The sequence below is a fragment of the Mus pahari genome, chromosome 2 (genome assembly GCF_900095145.1).
Source record: "Mus pahari chromosome 2, PAHARI_EIJ_v1.1, whole genome shotgun sequence".
NCBI classification, from domain to species: Eukaryota; Metazoa; Chordata; class Mammalia; order Rodentia; family Muridae; genus Mus; species Mus pahari.
Window position 1 is genome coordinate 139869362 of NC_034591.1, and position 17496 is coordinate 139886857.

Genomic DNA, 17496 nt, shown 5'->3' on the forward strand with positions numbered 1-17496 from the left:
GGCAACAAGGAGGGGGGGTGGGTGGGAATCAGGAGTACAGATGACTGACACAAAGGTTTAGTCACAAGTACATTTATTATCCTCCGGAACACAAGGGTGGCTCCACAGCAGCAGCACACAGACAAGAACCAATCTCAGGAGGCGGCCACACTGCTTCCGGAAGCAGGCCCATGGGGCGGCAGTGTCATGGGTGGCAGGAACAGGGCCTTCAGCTTGCCTGACAGGCTGGCAATCTCGGGATCCTGGGCTTCATAAGACTTGACCAGGCGGGCAAACTTAAGGACACCTGCAATCAGAAGCAAGTCAACCCACACTGCTGGAGACCAGGTGTGGAGGCAGCCAAGGGGGTTCCCCAGAGTAGAAGGCAACCATCAGCAAGAGAGGACAATTCACACCCAAGTCCTGCATGGCTTCAACCAACCCCTCCCCAGTTTTCACTAGCACAACTGGATGCACTATGAAAAAGCCCTAAAACAGCTGGGCTTGCCCTTAATTTCAGCACTCGGGAGGCAGAGGCAGGTGGATCTCTTGAGTTCGAGGCCAGCCTGGTCTACAAAGCGAGTTCCAAGATAGCCAGGGCTACACAGAGAAACCCTGTCTCAAAAAACAAGCAAACAAACAAAAAAGCAATTAAAAAGCATTATGTTTTCATTCTCGGGTGAACCACGTTCAGTAGTTTAGCCTCAAGCAGCCCAATATGAAAGAGACTCCCTGGTAGATCTGGCTAACAACAACAACAAATAAACAAGTGTCCTTGGGAAGAGAGAGCTCAACCTCCCACACCAAACCTATTAGCCAAGAGGCAGACAAGAAAGAGTTCAGGTACAAGAATGAGTTCAGGTTAGGGCTGGGCCTAGTGGCTCAAGCCTGTAATATCATCTACTCAAAAGGCTGAGAAAGACGGGTCTCTGGTTCAAGACCACCCTGGGCAGCTTAGTGCGACCCTGACTCAGGGAGACCTGGGAAGCTGGAGGGCCGGACACTTGCCTACCATAAGGCTTTGGACTTTAGAGCCAGAACTTGTTTTGTTTGGTGGGGTTTTTGGTTTTTCAAGACAGGGTTTCTTTGTATAGCCATGGCTGCCCTGGAACTCCTCATCCTACAGACCATGAAGGCTGATCTTGAACTCAGAGACCTGCCTGCCTCTGCCTCTCAAATGCTGGGATGAAAGGCCACTTTTCAGGCGGGGCTTAAAGTCTAGTCCCTGAACTGTGAGTGGCAATGTTTGATGTGACTGCCGCCCAGTGGCGAGAAAAAGATCGATCGGGGAGGGGGGGGGCATCATCATGCGTCCCACCCCCAGTCCATTCCTTCGCCAAGCCCTGTGGGACCCACCTTCCCCGTCGCAGCTGAAGCCATAGGCTTTAATAACCTCCTGCTGGATCTGTGTGGCTACGGGCAGCACAAATTGCAGCATCTTGCCCATATCGTTGCACGCATTGTCTCTAGCCTCGTCCATGCGCACCGCATTCTCTGGGGCCGAGAACGCTTGGATCACCTCCGCCAAGACCACTGCGAGACGGAAGCATCCCAGAGAGGTCCGCGGAGCACGGCGGGCGAGCCCAGAGGATGGAAGAGGCAGGGAATTAGTGGGCCGAGGCCTGGTAGCAACCCGATAAGCTTGTCCTCCCAACCCTTCGCCCTAATGGGCAAGGGCCCCACTTGGAGAGGGAAAGAAAGAACAGTACCGCGCCCTCCCCCTAGAAGACGGCCCACGCCCAGGCTCGGTTCCTCACCCTTGGCCTGCTCTGCGCTCAGGGCCGCGGGCTGAGCCGAGGCGGACGCCATAGGACGCCACTCGGTGCTCGAGTAGTGGGAACACAGAAGAGATCCGGAGACGCCTGCACCCAGCAGCCTCCCCCACGGCTGCAGGCCAGTGGAGGCAGAAAGGAAACGGGATCGCACGAGGCGGAAGTCTCAGAGCGTGGCTCTAACACACGCGTCTCCTAGGAAACCAGAAAAGGATCAAAGCCCCTCTGGTACCACGGATAGCGGGAAGGACGGTTACTCTGCTTCCATTGTAGACCAGTAAAATTGGGAGGGGTTTTCCGACCGAAGTCAGAAAACCTACTAGACAAATTCTAAAAGAGCTGTAACACTTGCGGAAGTGCGTCTGTAGCGAGCCAGGGAAGGGCATCAACTCCACTTTCGATGAGGGTGAGATCAGCGTGCCATTTCCACAACTCTCCATCGATATATGAATCATAAAGCACAGTTTCTAATTCGGTTCGATAAATAATATTGTAGAAGACTATTAAAACCGCTCGTTTCTAGAGTTTGTAACCGCTTGAAGAGGCTATGCAAATGAGTCAGTGCTGATTGGCTGAAAACAACCAATCACAGCTCCTACGTTAAGAAAAAAAAAAAAAAAAAAAAGACTTCGCGAGATTAAAGGCTTGGAGCAAAAGCCGAAGTGAATTTGTTCTTCTGTAGTGGCAGGCACTACATGTGGCCCGATGCCTTGTATTCTCATCGTTAAAAGCTTTTATTACCCATCCTCTCCCCACACTGCAAGGTCTCTGGAACATCAGGCCCGACCCGGCATAGCGCCACAGTTCTGTGATACCAGCACAAAAGCTGAGAGGAAGTTCAAGGCCAGTTTGGGTTGCAAAGATGGCTCACCCTGCGTGGCAGTTGCTAACTGCCCTAACTCAAGCTACAGGGGATCCAACATCTTCTGGCCTCAAAAGAGGCCTTGCATTCATAAGCGCAGACATGAACTCATACACCTAATTAGAAGTAAATCTTTTACAAATACTAATCTTATTGGCCTGCTAGTTATATAACTTTAACTGTTTCAAATCATTTATAAACTATGCTATGGAAAGGGATTCAGATCTCTGATTCTGTCTTCTGGAGCACTCTGGTGGCACATTATGTCAGCGATGTAAGTACTTCCAAGGTCTGAGCAGGTTTTAGATTTGCTTATGCTTGCTGTGGGCCTATTCTTGCTCTGAAAGGCCTCAGGGGCCTTAACTCCCCAATCTAAAGGTCTAAGACAGGACACCCCCATAAGTACAGCTGAGCATCCAAGATCAAAAAGAGCCTTGTCAGGTTAAAGAGATGGCTCAGTGGTTAAGAGCACAGACTGCTCTTCCAGACATCCTGAGTTCAATTTCCAGCAACCACATGGTAGCTCACAACCATCTGTAATGGGATTTGATATTCTCTTCTGGTATACATGAAGACATTTGTAAAATAAATGAATAAAAAAAAAAAAAAAGAGCCTTGTCCAACTCGTTTCCATAAGAAAACCCCATTCATCTCTTCCCACTTCCCCACAACACCCAGGCCTTTCCCCCACCCAGACCTTTCCCCCACCCACCCCAACACCCTACCCACCCCAACACCCTACCCGCCATAACCACCCTCCCCCAAATAAAAAACACATCACAGACATATTCCTGGGGAACTGTGAGGATTTTTTGTTTGTTTGGTTTTGGTCAGGATGTTTTTTAAAGAGCATCATATAGATATTTATATATATAAATTATTAATGTGGGACAGGTAAGGGCACATATTGCCGAGGGAGGGGGTGCACACACAGGGATGGGGTGGGGCAGCACACAATGCTACGCAAAACAGCCACATCTAACAGATGAAAAAAAAAAAAATCACACCAATGGGGGGGGGGCAGTGGCCACCAAGGATTCGGCATAGAGGAGAAGAAAAGCAGGGGACAGGAGGAGGGACCTGGTCCAAGATACTGTGCACTTGCTGTCCCCACCCTTGCCACTTCCCACCTCTGCACACAACCCCAGACCCTGACCTTGTCTGTTCCTTCTTCCCTCCCTCCCTCTGCCCAGCTGCAGGAGCTCTGCAAGTGGGCAGCACCCTCTCCTCGGCTGGGGGTGGGGTGGGGTCAAAAGGTTGGGGTGGTCCTCCAAGGTCTGGATGAAGGAGCAGTGGATGCTGTCTGGATCGCAGCTTCTACAGCGGCTTGTCACTCTCCTTCTTCAGGTGACTAGATAAGAGGCAATGCAGAGATGAGACTGAGAAAGGGGGCTCCCCCTCCCAAGGGCTGGGTGTCCTGTTGGACCACGCCCAGAACCCACTTCCCCTTGTGCTCTGGGGGGCAACCTGGAGTACCTGTAGTAGTCTTCCTGGGCAGGGAGTGGCACGCTGTGCAATGGGTGATGAGCGTGTAGCCACTGCTGCTGTTCCAGAGCCAAGCGCTGCAGCTCAGCTGACTGTGCGTGCATGGCCTGCAGCTGATGAGCTGCTGACATTGGAGCAGAAAGGGAGGCCGGCAGGTCCCGGTAAGGGGCAGCTGTGAGAAGAAGGCACAGGAGTGAATGACTGCTGGATGGGGACAGTCAGCCACTTTCCAGACAGACAGAGGAAGCTGAGGCTAAAAATGTAAAGTTCCAGCACCTACCCTATGCCCTGCTGGCCTGTGGTGGACCGGAACAAGCCCTAGCGCTTGAGGCTCCTTTGGAAGGACCTCAGGTCTCTGTTTCTGTCTTAGTTGTTCGAATCCCTCTCCAGACTCCACTTGGCCCTTCTCCCCCCGAGCTCCTCTGTTCTGGTGTTCCCTCATATAAGCCTCCCCTCCTCCATCCTTACCAAAGAGCTGGTGACGAAGAACTTCGTTCTCGTGCAGGGGGTGAGGAAGAAGGGGATTGGGGAGGGTCCCAGCTGGGTAGGGGATCCGGGTAAGGTGAGACCCTGAGGCCAGGGGGTCAATGAGAGGGTGCACCGAGGCGGAGGCTGGAGGGCAGAGAAGAGGAAGGTGTCACCAGGAGGCAGGGTTGGGGACAACTATACATTGGGGTGGAGGGATCTAGCTTGTGAAGAGACAGACACGAGGATCCAAAGCAAAACCAAGGTGGGAGAGAGGAGCTAGACCCTCTGAGATGACAGCAGCTGGAGAAGAGACATGGAAGACTGAAGACAGGATAGTACAGAGCAGAGAAGCAAAGACAAGACTGGACTACTCAGAAGAGATGAAGGATACGTTTAGGAAACACTTCTTTCTTAAGTTTAAGAAATATATCAGGGATAACTATTAGGAGCTGGTACGAACATGAGCAGAGTGTGATGTATAAAAATGCCCAGAGCCTGGGGTTTTGAATACTTACTTACTAACTAACTAACTAACTAAATGCTCTGGCAAGGGAGCCGGGTGAGAAGAAACAAGGAACTCAAAATGAATGGCTCTAAGGCCGGTCAGGCATTGTTCTGGGCCATAAACTACAGTATATAAGCTCATTATTGCCTATGACTAAGTTTCATGGACTTTCCTTAAAAGTTCTAAATCTACAGATGGGCAGAAACACAGAAGACTCCTAGATGTGAGGGAAAGGAGATGCTGGCACCAAACAAGCTTTGAGTACACATCGATATGTAAAGGGCATGGAGAGGGTATAAAGATAAGAGGAAGGTGGTTCTTCTAAAGGCTCCGTATTGATCTGTTATCAAGGTTAGAGGGGCTGGGCTATGAGTAGGAACGAGACAGTGCGAAGGGAAGCCGAGGAAACAAAGATTAGAACGGCAATCTCAGGAGACGGGAGTTCTGGCCAGGCGAAGGGAAAAAAACATTATGGCACACTTCGAAGTAGGAAAAGGTCTTACCTGCGTGGATAGCATCCTGCTGGTGCAGGTGAAGGTGAGAGTGGATGTGGGAGTGCTGGTGGTGATGAGGAGTCACGTTGAGCATCTGCAGCCGGGCTAGTGGGTCATTGCCCAGGGCTGCCACCCTTTCTGCATGCTGCCTTTCAGCTGCCAACCGCTCAGCATAAGACATGTCAGGACGCAGGGCTGGCCCAGCTGCCAGCGCTAGCCGTTCTCGTTCCAGGGGCCCCAGGCTCGGATGAAAAGGGAAAGGATGCAGGCCAGGCGGCCCGGGCTGTAGAGCCAGGCCCCCGTGTCGGGGGAAGGGATCCAGGCCTGGCCCGGGAACCCCATGTAGGGGTTCCAGCTCACTAGGTTTCACCTCAAAGCCAGGCTTGAGCCGGTCACGGAGGTCACGTTCACGGGCTTCCCGCTCCCGTTCTCGGGCAGCTGGGTCGCTGCTGTACAGGGCTGGGACATTGTAACCCAGAAGCCCCGGGTCCACTGCCCCCAAGGGCACATAGAATGGGTGGTTGCGATTGCCAGGAGACATGACATGAGGTCGGGCGTATTCACTGAGAGTGCGCAGGGCCGGAGTATCAGGACCCAGGTAAGGGGGCACTGTAGCCACAGCGCTGCCAGGCTCAAAGGGAGGCCGATGGGGCACTGGACCCAGAGACGGGCACTCCACTGGAGCACGGCCCTCCTGGGCCAGTTTCTGTAGAAATCATACAGAAGTGGAGTCAAAATAACAGACGCGGGCACAGTTACCCGCCCCAGGCTGCCCATCGGACTCAGCGGTCCAAAGTCAAACCGCTTCATTGCAGCTTCCCCACCGCCTGGAAACCTGAGCTTTTCCGGGCTGCGGCGGCTCCTCCCGTCCGCCAGGTGGCGTAGCGACCGGCGGCGCGGGCCGGGGCCCGGGAGAGGCGCGGCGCGGCGCCCCTTGTGACGCACTCACCACACTGCGCTCCAGCTCGCGCTCTTTCTCGCGCTCGCGCTCCTTCTCGCGTTCCCGCTCGCGCTCGCGCTCTTTCTCCTCGCGCGCGCGCTGCTCGGCCTCGCGCCGCACTTTCTCCACCAGGTCCGCGCGCTTCTTGGCCAGCTTGGAGCCCTCCAGGGGCACGAAGTACAGGTCGCTGCGCGCGCACGAGTTGAAGCCGCGGTCCAGGTGCTTGTTGAACCTGCCGGGCGGGCGCGGACCTGTGAGCCTCAAAGGCGGCCCCCACCAGCTTGTCGCACGCCGGCCACGAACGCAGAGCCCCTTCCGTCTGCGCACACCCACCCTCCCTCAAGCCCACCCCAGGGCGGCTCACCTGGCTGACTGGCTGGCATGGCTAGGCACGTCCACCACCTTGGGAGGGGGCGAGGGGCTGCGGGCCGGAGGCGCCGGACTCTCGGGGGTCTCATACTCTTCCGCTGGCTCCTGCTTGATCTGCGTGGCAGTCAGGGGCGGCCCTGTAGTCGGGGCCGCGGGTGGCGGAGGCAGAGATGACAAACTTGATGGCCCCGCGGGTGGCAGGGGCCCCGGCCCCACGGTGGGCGAACCCGGCTTGAAGGTCCCTGGGCCTGCTGGCGGAGAGGTGCCTCGATAGCCGGGTGGGGTCCCTGTTCTGAAGGAGGGTGGTGACCCCGGTTTGTATCCAGGCGGGGTGGCTGTCTTGTAGGACCCTGGGGATGGGGCTCTCTTGCTGTACTGCGGGGGCCCGGGTGGCGAGGCTGTCTTGTAGCCTGCTGGCGAGGAAGCCACGGTGGCGATGACAGTGGAAAGGGTAGCTGAGGAGGTGGTGACTGGGGGGACAGGGGGGAAGGGGTAGGATGCCCCTTGGGGGCCCTGGGATGAAGAGGGGTGTGAACATGAATAGGAGGCTTGAGAGGAAGACCCGGAAGTGTTGGAAGAAACCGGGGGACCATTGGGACCTGCTTGGCTATAGGACACCTGGCCATGAGGTGGAGGCAGGTGTGCTGGCCCTGGGGGGTAGGGCCTTAAAGACCCCAGGGAAGGTGACATGTTGTAAGGGTGTGCATGATGGGAGTTACTGCTCTCTAGGGGGTGAGGATACGCTCCGGGTGGAGGGGGCCCAGAGTTTCCATGGTGATGTTGCTGTGGTTGCTGCTGCTGGTGATGGTGATGTGTAGGGGCTGCTGGATGGGCTGTGGATTGACCCCCAGTAGGAGGGAAAGGGCCTGAATGGGTGGTGGTGGCCAGGAGGCGGCCATGCGGCGGCGGCGGCGGCGGGCCCTGGCTCCACACAGCCTGGGCCGGGAGGGGAGGCTGGGTGTACCTGGGTGGCTGGTTAGAGACAGACATACTAGCTGGTGGGGGGAAGGAGTGAGGGTAACTGGGCAGGGCCTGGGAAGCCGGGTACGGGGAGGCGGAGGAGGAGGAGGAGGAGGAGGAACTAGAGGAGGCTGCGGCCGAGCTACTGGAGGACGAATATGGATATCGCATTGGGGGCCCAGGGGCAGAGGAAGAAGCTGGGGGTAAAGGGTGGGGAGACGGGGCCAGGGTTGGAGCCTTCTCTGGGCCAGGAGGAAGTCCACTCATGCCCTGCCCCATGGCATGGGGAGAGGATAGATGCCCAGGGATTGGCTGAGCCCCCATGCCAGGAGGAGAGGCTGAGGCATTGTTGAGGGGTCTCAGGGCAGGTGGAGGAGGCAGGTTTGGTGTCACATGGGGGAAAGAAGCTGGTGGGGGAGCAGAAGGTAAGTTCCCACCACCCACTGGCGCACTGGGTGGCTTGGCCGGAGGAGCACCACTGGCCCCAGAACTTGATATTGGAATCGGGGTAGTGGGTGGGGGATGTTGCTTGCCTCCGCTAGGGGGACCCACTGAGGAGGTAGCGGCTCCCCCTTTGGGACCCATGGGGGGTCCAGATAAAACACCTCCACCAGCATTCCCAGGGTAGAGCTGTGGGTGTGTGGGAGGAGCTCCAGGTGGTGGACCCTGGAATAATCTCGATGTGGGGGGCTCCATCGGAGCATGATATCCAGTAGGCGGCACAGTAGGATGAGGTTCAAAGCCAGACTCTGGCTGTCGGGGAGTACTGTCTGGTGGTGGAGGGGAAGGAGGGAAGAGTGGAGGTGGGTGGTAGGGGCGGGCAGGGCCCTGGGACAGGCCGGAGGATGAGTCCGAGTCATTTTCCACACTGCCCGGGCTGTAGATGCTGGGGGATGTGCTTCGGTTGTCCTGGTCTATATCTCTAGGGTCGCTGCTGCCATCATCGTTAATGCTGCGCCCATCCAAGCTGTCCAGATCCGAGGGAGACTGCGGGCGAGGGAGCTCCTGCTGTCAGGGAAAAGGGCTAGATTTCCTCTTTCCTTTCCTGCTTCCCAGTTACTTCCTCCTCCTCTCAGGACTGTTGTGCCACAGTGTGATGTGATGGGGAGGCTCACTCAAGGCGCCCCTGTCATCTAGTAGCTCCCTCTCCCACCTCTCAGCTGCTCCCTAATAGTGTATTTCCTTCCTTGTCCTAGACCTTCAGATGTTCATCTCAAGCAGTCGCTTCACAGTCCCTCGCTACCCCGGTCTGTCTGTCTGTCTGTCTGTCTGTTGGTCGGTCTGTCTGTCTATCTCTTTCCCTTCACAGCTGACTGCAGTCCCTTGCTACCTCGGTCTGTCTGTCTGTCAGTCGATCTGTCTATCTCTTTCTCTCTCTCCCTCTCAAGATTTATTTTTATTTTATGTGCATTGGTGTTTTACCTACATGTATGACTATATGAGGGTGTTGGATTCCCTAGGAATTGGAGCTACATACAGCTGTGAGCCACCATGTGGGTGTTGGGAATTGAACCCAGGTCCTCTAGAACAACAGCCAGTGTGCCCAACTGAAGAACCATTTCTCCAAGGCCTCCTCACCCCCTATTTTAAAGACTGTGTAAGATAACATAGGCTGATATCCAAATCACCATATATCACAGGATAACCATGATTTTCCTAAGGGGTGGGGTTGGTTTTTTGAGACAGGGTTTCTCTGTGTAGCCCTGGAACTCACTCTGTAGACCAGGCTGACCTTGAATTCAGAGATCTGCCTGCCTCTGCCTCCCTGATGCTACAATTAAAAGTTTGCACCACCACTTCCTGGGTGACCTTGAATTTTTATTTTCCTATGTCCATCTTCTGAATGCTAGGATGTGAGATGCGCACCACCAAGCCCAGCTTCTAGATGTTATTAAGTGCCTGGACTCAGCACTGTGTACTATGCAAAGCACTCTACCAAGTGAGCTATATTCCCAGCCTCATTGCTGCATCCTCCTCATAGCTTTTGTTCTTCCCACAAAGGAAGTTATGATAACCTTCCCTACCCTTCCAGTCCCCTCTGGCCCAGCCTTATCACATACTGTTCTTACTAACGTGTCAAGAGCTCTCCGCTATATTATAGGCAGGACCACTCAAATAGGTAACGGGTAAGCAGAGAGCAAAGCGGCAGTGGTGCTGAAGAGAAGTTTGCAGAAAGAACAGTCAGAACACAGGCCACAGCGGCTGCAAGGCCTCTCACCTCGGTTTTGGTCTTTTTGGGCGCACTGGTCTCCTCACTCTCACTCTCTGAGACCTCCTCGCTCCGGCCCTGCTTGTTGGCCTTTGGGGCAGAGGGCTCCTCTATCCGGGCCTTCTGTTAGGGAGAAGAGAACATTCCTTCCATCTCAAGTCTCTACCAGACCTGAAGTCGCCCCCCATCCCCACCCCAAACACCCCGTCAGCTGCGGTGCATCCTGAGGGGACGAGAGGACAGAATACCTTGGCTGTCTGCCTGGACTTCTCAGCTTTGCCATCACTGCTGGATGTGCTGACCCCTCCAGGGGAGGCCCGGCCCCTTGATCTCAGCTCTTCCCGGGGCCCAGGGGCCTCTTTCTTCCGTCCACTCCTCATTGACATCTGAGAGCAGGATGGTACAGGTAATGTTTTCACAGGGCCCTAACTTTAGGCTCTATGCTGCTTCTGTTCTCCACTTCAAGCCCCTCCTCCTGGCTTCCCCGCCCCTGCCCCTGATCTGCCATACAGCTTAGGATAGGTTCTACTCACCGAGTCTTTATTCTGTCGTGTCTTCATTCTTCAGGCTGTGGAGACCCCATTCTCCTCTGCCTGGGCAGCTGAATACAGAAACGGGTCTGCTGTACCCCAAGCTCCCCACAGCTGTGGCCTGGGAAGCTGGCAGCAGCTGTAAGCACGTGGTACTTGCAGGGTATTTTCAGAGAATCTGTTAGGGAAAAGCATCAGCGTCTTCATACGTAACAGAAACAGTGGGGCCGAGTAACCAGCGGGAGTCGGGAGGCAGACCACAAGAGGCTGGGACTTGCTCCATAGGCTACATCAGCTAAGGGGAGGAAATTCTTACAGTATCATCTCTTTCATCTCTAGGGAATGCAGAATATCCAGAGGTACCTATGAGCCCCAACCTAATACACAGCAGGACTTTACCCTCCACAAGCACTAAAGAGTATCTGTGGCCTGGTGTGGTGGCAGATGCCTGTAATGCCAGCACTCAGAAGATTGTATCATGGGCATCACATACTCAAGGCCAGACTAAACTAAACAGCAAACTCCTGTCTAAAAGCCAAAATAAAACATTTGTCTACTCATGAGTTCCAGAGCCTTCCAAATTCCAAAGAAGCACAAAGAAATGAGGTTCAAGAATTGGTTTACTGTGTATCTCCTGTGTCGAGCCCTTTACATACGATTTCAGTAACATCTCCAACATACTCTAAAGTAGGCATAATTAAGGGAACTGAGGCTCAAAGACTGTGACAATGACCTGCCCCACCTTCCAAAGGGAAGAACAATGACCCAAAATGAAGCCAGAGCCAAGCCCTCCGCAATCCAACTTCAAAGGCAAAGGCCAGGCTTGCTCTTCTAAACTCTCCTCAGAAGTAGGAGAGAATTCTGAGAAGACCTAGATCAGTCACACAGATAAGAATCTTTTTTCACATCACATCAGACAATGCAGAAGAACATCCCATCTACAATACCGAGCGACACAGCCTCACCAACATCAACCCCAAACCTGGGCATCTTCAAAACTGCAGAACCTTTAGACAGCCTCAAGATCTGGCAGTTGGCCTTTTCCACTTGTAGGGTTCTTATCCATACATTTAACCAAACTGGACTGACAATATTCGGGAGGAAAAATTCCAGAAAGTTCTAAACAAAATTTGAATCTGCTACATCGCCACCACCTTGCTCCACCTATAAGTTGCTGCAGTGTCCCACCTTTTCACAAACCCTAGGTCCCTCTCCAGTGTCTTCCATTTAACCACTGTTCACCTCCTATGCATGGCATGTCTACAACAGTTTGCAACCTCAGCTTTATCAAACATTTACATGGAACTGGTTACTAAGCATGATCTACAGATGATTTAAAGAACATGGAAGAGCGTGTGCAGGCATATACAGACACTGGGACTTGAGTATGTGTTCATTTTGGTGTGTGTGTGTAATGTACTATAACAAATCTCCCAGATATCAAGGGATGACTATATTGGTGTTTCTGTATCCTGTACTTAAAAGATATGTCAAAGCATTCATATTACCCAGACTCAAAATATACTGATTGACTGAGGGGAGAGGTGTACAGACGCTATGCTGTGTGGAGGTCAGAGGTCAGCCGTAAGAGTCAGTTCTCCCCCTCTCACCCCATGGGACCCAGGGGTCAAACTCCACTTGTCAGACTTTACGGCAAGTGCCTTTACCCGGTGAGCCACCTCACCAGCCCAACTCAATTTTTTTGAGACAGAGTTTCTCTGTATAGACCAGGCTGTCCTCCAACTCAAGAGATCCACCTGCCTCTGCCAGTGCTGGGATTAAAGACATGCTCCACCACAGCCTGGTCCAACTCAAAATATTTTATTTTTTAAAGATTTACTGTATTTATGAGTACACTGCAGCTGTCTTCAGACACACCAGAAGAAGGCATCGGATCCCATTACAGACGGGGTCATGAGCCACCATGTAGTTGCTAGGAATTGAACTCAGGACCTCTGGAAGAGCAGTCAATGCTCTTAACCACTGAGCCATCTCTCCAGCCCTCAAACGATTTTAAAACTACAAAGAGACAAAGTGCCAGTGAACCTACAATACAGACTTACAGATGAGAAGCCTGCCCTCCCACTCGGCACCGACAGCCTGTCTATCTGTATCCAGCAGTACAACTACGGATACCATCGTCCATCTGTGTCGCCACAGCCAGCCCTTCTCATCTGTACTTCAGCCTCCACTCCCCCAGTGATGGGATTACAGGCTTACCTGGTGCTGAGCACTGAGCCAGGGTCTCAAGTGTGCCAGACTACCACACTGAACTGTATTTCCAGTTGCTAAGAGTCAAACTACTCCATAAATACTACCCATGATTTTTTTGAGTTTAATTTTCTACGTATCAACGTTTGCCTGAATGTATGTGTGCCATGTGTGTGCCTAGTTCCCGTGGGGGTCAGAAGAGGACAGCAGATTCGTTGGGAGTTAGGATGTGTGATCTATCATGTGGGTGCTGAGAACAGAGCCTGGATCCTCTGCCTGAGCAACAAGTGCTCTAAACAACTGAGCCACCTCTCCGGTCCCCTTTCACTCCTCTCTCTCTCTCTTTACCTCCTTCTCTGAGACATATAGACCAGGCTGGGCTTGAACTTACAGATATCTGCTTGCCTCTGCCTCCTGAGAACAGGATTAAAAGTGTGCACCACCAAGCCCCAGCCTGTAAGATATTTTAAGAGTGAAAAATGCTATTGTCATAGTTTTCCTTTTTATTCTTTCTCCTATGTCATGTACACACATACCAGGTCTTGCCCATCTCTGAGACAGAATCACCCTATGCACCTTATGCAGCTACAAATGCAGGATCTTCCATCTCAGGTTCCCCAGGAGCACCTCACCCAGTCAAGTGCACTGTGGTCAATGTCCTTTAAACCAAGTGAATGTCAGTAGATCTTTTTGGTTGCTATTGTTTTGTGTTTTTGAGGCAGGGTCTCAAGTGCTGAAATTACTGGCATACCCTGAGCTAAGCAGGTTTTTTGAATTCACTGGTAACCCTGGAAAGAACAGACTCAGTTTACCCACTCATTCTGAGTTGGCAGGTACAGGTTAATGACATTTTTACGTGCACTTTCTCTAAGGAACACAGGTGATTACTCTTTGCCCATCACCACTGGGCCATACTGAGGCAGGCAATGAGAAATGAGTGAGTCTAACCTTCCCAGGAAACTTAACTTATTCCCAAGGGGCACAAAATGGATGGGACAGAGCCCCAAGTTCAAACTTTCAACTGATGCTTTGCCCTGTAAACTAGTATACTTCAACTATAGCTACAACTACACTTTCTAGTTGGTTTGTGGATTGGTTAACAGAATATGCATTACCAGACACGGGGTCGAATTCTTGAAATCCAGCACTTAAGAGGTGAAGGCAGGACCAGCCACCCTCGGCAAATAGCAAGTTCAAAGCCAGTCTAAGTTTCATGAAATCCTCTCAACACATAAAGCTACAGATGGAAAAACAAGAGGATGGAGAAGAAGCAAATGTGCAAGGAGCAGTACTGAACAGAAGAGAGTACAGTAACAAGGGTAACAAAGATGACCACCCGTGGCTGGTTTTCTTATCAGGACCCCTAGAGCCCGGTGACAGTCTCCTCATCAGAGCCTGGTCACCAAGCTAGTTTGGATCCTAAAAGACCCAAAAGGTCAAAAATTACAACAAAATTTGTTGGAGAACAGTGCAATCACCTTTCTTACCTTTTTTAATCAGCTGAAATCTGAAAGAAAAACAGTCTTCAATGGGGAAGAAGTTCCTGGGATAAGGATGGGCAGAGGAAGGGAAGGAACTGGAAAGAGGTTGGTCATATCGTAGGTACATTGGGGCTCTAAAACCAACTGGCCGCGTGGCGTTCCATCTTGCCTGTGTAGCACGTGGACACTTAGAAGCTGTCTCTGTCTGTCTAACCCTTAGAAACACCTACCATGTACAATAACACACATTTGCCCTCATTACCTTATGGCAAAAGGAAAGCAAGGAAGACCAAAATTTGGAAGGCAGGGAAATAGGAAATCAGAAGAGTCCATGGGTAGGCAGAGGGAAGAAAATGAAGAGAATTGGGTGTGGATCAGAGGTGAGATTCCGAGAAGGCCTGGGTTAGATCCCCAGCACCTTATAAAACAGGGTGTGGTCCAGGCCTGCAATCTGAGGACTGCAGAGATAGAGGGAAGCTCAAGGTCATTTCCTTAAGCAGTGAGTTCAAGGACAGCTTTGGCTAAAAGCCCGCTTCAAAACCAACCAAACAAACAAACAGAGATTACTACTAAAAATGAGTTGAACCATGGAACCCACATGGTAGAAGAGAACCAATTCAAGCCACGCTCTGACCTGCACATGTGCACGTAGCACACACACAAAATAAATATATGTGATTAAATTTTAAAAAAGTAAGGAGCAACTATGCAAATATGACAGGAATGTCAGAAAATGATCATGTCACAGACTTCTGGGAAGAGCTTACAAGACGTATTTCAGGATCACCAGTCACCCCCAATCATTCTAGACCTGCCAGATTAACAATCAGGTGAAAATGACCAAGACATCCATGAAGCACAGACAAGCAGATAACAATGCAGCCTTGTTAGAACCCAGGTCTGCTGAAGGAACTAGGGGCCATTTCATCACACCATGAAGGTGAAGCTCAAAGACAAGAGAAGTGACTTGCCCAAGGTCACAGAGGGACATCAAGAAGTACACCTTGGTCTCCCAGCCCCCATTCCAGAGCATCCTGCTCTGCTCTAACCTATTTCATAGCCTCTAGCCTCTCTCATAGCCCTCACCCAGACAGGCATGGAGAGCCACACCATTTTTGTAGGTTCAGAAAAAAGGTCAAAGATCAGTTGAATGAAAGGGTCACCCTGAGAACTGAAAAAGAAGGAAGAAAGACCCAAAGAGGAATTCAAGGAAAGAAAGTAGTTTAAAAGAGTCAACCATTTATAAGACAATAAGAGTGGTAGAGGCGAACAGAAATTGCCCACGGTGATGTAACTTGGGTTTTTTAATTTTGTTTTTGGTTCTGGAGCTCAAACCCAGGACCTATGTATGCATGCTAGGAAATAGCACTGCTACTGAGCTACCCCGGCCCAGACAATATAGTTTGAACAACAACATTTTCATCTTCGCACCATACCCAGGTAGAGGCTTGCAGGAATGACACGCAAGCAACGGGGTTACTTGTTCCAACAGACTTCTGGAGGAGAAGGGATGCCTCCTTAGGAAACCCCTACTTGGGGCAACACCGGAAACATCTCCCAGAGACCCACCAAGGACAAAGCTACAGGCTGAGTGAGGCCCAATCTACACACTGAATCCCCACCTACTGGACTTCCCACTGGCTCACTACCATGGCAACAAAATGGATTTTTAAAAAAGTGCCCCCCAAGAGACCATCCCAGGGGTCCATCTGGCAGCCACCATTACCACCTTAGTTGCCAGAGCAACTCCGACCTTCTCACCGTACCCTCAAGGAAGGGAGCTTTAGGGTAAGCTACCCCAGGCACAAAGAGATCTCCGAGTTCAAAGCAGTGAGTAAGTCCTCCCAGAGAGAGCCCAGCTACGGGACAGCCAGTGCTCGGGGGGGGGGGGGGGGGGGGGGGGGGGGGGGGGGGGGGGGGGGGGGGGGGGGTGAGGGTGGAGGTCACAATTCCTGGGAATGCCTATATGATTGCCCAATCCTCTCTTCTTTCCCATCCTCCCAACCTTTCTAATTCTCCCTTCAGTATTCCTGCCTTTCTTATTCGTGTTAGGAGGACTCACACTACCAAGACTCAGTGCCCCCGACCCCACGAAGTAACTAGGTCTGGGATTAGGAAAATAGGGTCAGAGGTGACCGGGATTGGGGAAAAGAAAACTGAGTCACAAAAGATACGGCCTTCCCATTTCCACCCCAGAAAACGTCCGTCTTCTCAAAGATGGGCCTCTCCCGGTTCATCTCCATGCCCCCAGGTTCAATCCCCCCTCTCGGCAGCTACAGCCCTCCTTTTACCACCTACCACACCCCTTTCCCTGTTCCCAATACCCGAAACCCTGGGTTCTGGAACCCGGGTTCTGGGCCTGTGGGGTTACTGGAGCCTTCACGCCCCACCTCGCTGCCATCTCCCCGATCCGTCCTGCCGTCTCCGCGAACCACCCGCACAGCATCCCCCGTTTACCTCCGCCAAGTCTCCACCTCGGCGTTCCTCCCCTTTAGGCTGTGGTCCTGGCGACGCTCGGCCCCGTCAGCCCTCCTCCCAAGACCCTCCTCCCCCCCACCTCCCGAGCTCGCGACTCCCGGGCCCGCGTCCCTCCTCCGGGCGGCCCCACCCCCTGAGTCCCCAGCCTCGGGCCCGGTCGTGCCCGCAATGAGGGAACGCGACCGGGAAAATAACAAATGGAGGCGGCGGCGGGAGGGGGGACCGGGAGGGGTGGGGGCGGGGAGCCGCGGGCCGGAACGGGGCGGCCCGGGCCGGCGGCAGCGGACCTTACCTGCGAGCAGCTCCGGACGGCTGGCTGGCTGCGAGTGCGGTCGGGCTCCGGCGCCTCCCGGGGACGGCGGCGGCCACTCCCCGCCCCTCCTTGCTGCGCGGCTTCAGTCGCTGCCGCGGCGGCGGCGGCGGCGGCCCCGGCCCCCCCGGAGGGCGGCCCCCATGCCCGGCTCCCCGCGCAGCCCCGATCGGCTTCTCGCGCTCCTCGCCCGCCCTCCCGCCCGGAACGCGCCGCCCGCCCCCGCCGCGCCGCCCGCCTCCGCCCGCACTCGCGGCCCCGGCGAGGCCCGCGACCCCCGACCCTCCCGCCGCTCGTGCCGCGCGCCCCTAGCCCGCCCCGAGGCCTGCCACCCCGAAACGCGTCCTGGCCCGAAGCCCCGGCCGGGCGCGGGGCTGCGGGCGGACGGACAGGCTGGGCGGCGCGTCCGGCGACTCGCACAGGAAAGCGGACGGCGGAGGGAG

The 17496-nt window shown here is 53.6% G+C and overlaps 2 protein-coding genes and 1 non-coding gene across 6 annotated transcripts; all 3 read right to left on the minus strand.

Moving 5' to 3' along the window:
- Positions 1 to 56: 56 nt before the first annotated feature.
- On the minus strand, positions 57 to 2095 carry C2H12orf57 (chromosome 2 C12orf57 homolog). Its single transcript, XM_021191167.2, has 3 exons — positions 1737 to 2095; positions 1336 to 1512; positions 57 to 286 (listed from the first exon to the last, which is right to left on the minus strand). Exons 1-3 carry the CDS (start codon positions 1786 to 1788, stop codon positions 135 to 137), a joined length of 381 nt encoding a protein of 126 aa, XP_021046826.1. The 5' UTR covers positions 1789 to 2095; the 3' UTR covers positions 57 to 134.
- Positions 2040 to 2101, minus strand: LOC115063457. Its single transcript, XR_003843332.1, has one exon. It is a non-coding gene; the product is annotated as a U7 small nuclear RNA (small nuclear RNA).
- A 1300-nt stretch (positions 2102 to 3401) lies between these two features.
- Atn1 (atrophin 1) lies at positions 3402 to 17255 on the minus strand. 4 transcript variants are annotated; one of them, XM_021190276.2, is made up of 10 exons: positions 17036 to 17253; positions 10577 to 10751; positions 10292 to 10429; positions 10053 to 10166; positions 6870 to 8842; positions 6515 to 6737; positions 5575 to 6271; positions 4567 to 4710; positions 4090 to 4270; positions 3402 to 3964 (listed from the first exon to the last, which is right to left on the minus strand). In XM_021190276.2, exons 2-10 carry the CDS (start codon positions 10601 to 10603, stop codon positions 3931 to 3933), a joined length of 3531 nt encoding a protein of 1176 aa, XP_021045935.1. In that variant the 5' UTR covers positions 10604 to 10751; positions 17036 to 17253; the 3' UTR covers positions 3402 to 3930. The 4 variants fall into 4 exon arrangements, with proteins under 4 accessions (XP_021045935.1, XP_021045936.1, XP_021045937.1 ...); XM_021190277.2 differs by lacking the exon at positions 17036 to 17253 and adding an exon at positions 16723 to 16794; XM_021190278.2 differs by having other exon boundaries at positions 3429 to 3964; positions 6870 to 8839; positions 17036 to 17255.
- Positions 17256 to 17496: the final 241 nt, after the last annotated feature.

Excerpts from the sequence above, each read along its gene's own strand:
- C2H12orf57 (XM_021191167.2), bottom strand. The coding sequence starts at position 1,788 with ATGGCGTCCGCCTCGGCTCAGCCCGCGGCCCTGAGCGCAGAGCAGGCC. Across the intron at positions 1,513-1,736 it reads GAGCGCAGAGCAGGCCAAGG|TGGTCTTGGCGGAGGTGATC; the intron begins GTGAGGAACCGA and ends TCCGTCTCGCAG. Across the intron at positions 287-1,335 it reads CTTCAGCTGCGACGGGGAAG|GTGTCCTTAAGTTTGCCCGC; the intron begins GTGGGTCCCACA and ends TTCTGATTGCAG.
- Atn1 (XM_021190276.2), bottom strand. The coding sequence starts at position 10,603 with ATGAAGACACGACAGAATAAAGACTCG. Across the intron at positions 8,843-10,052 it reads CCAAAAAGACCAAAACCGAG|CAGGAGCTCCCTCGCCCGCA; the intron begins GTGAGAGGCCTT and ends TTTCCCTGACAG. Across the intron at positions 4,711-5,574 it reads GCAGGATGCTATCCACGCAG|CCTCCGCCTCGGTGCACCCT; the intron begins GTAAGACCTTTT and ends TCTGCCCTCCAG.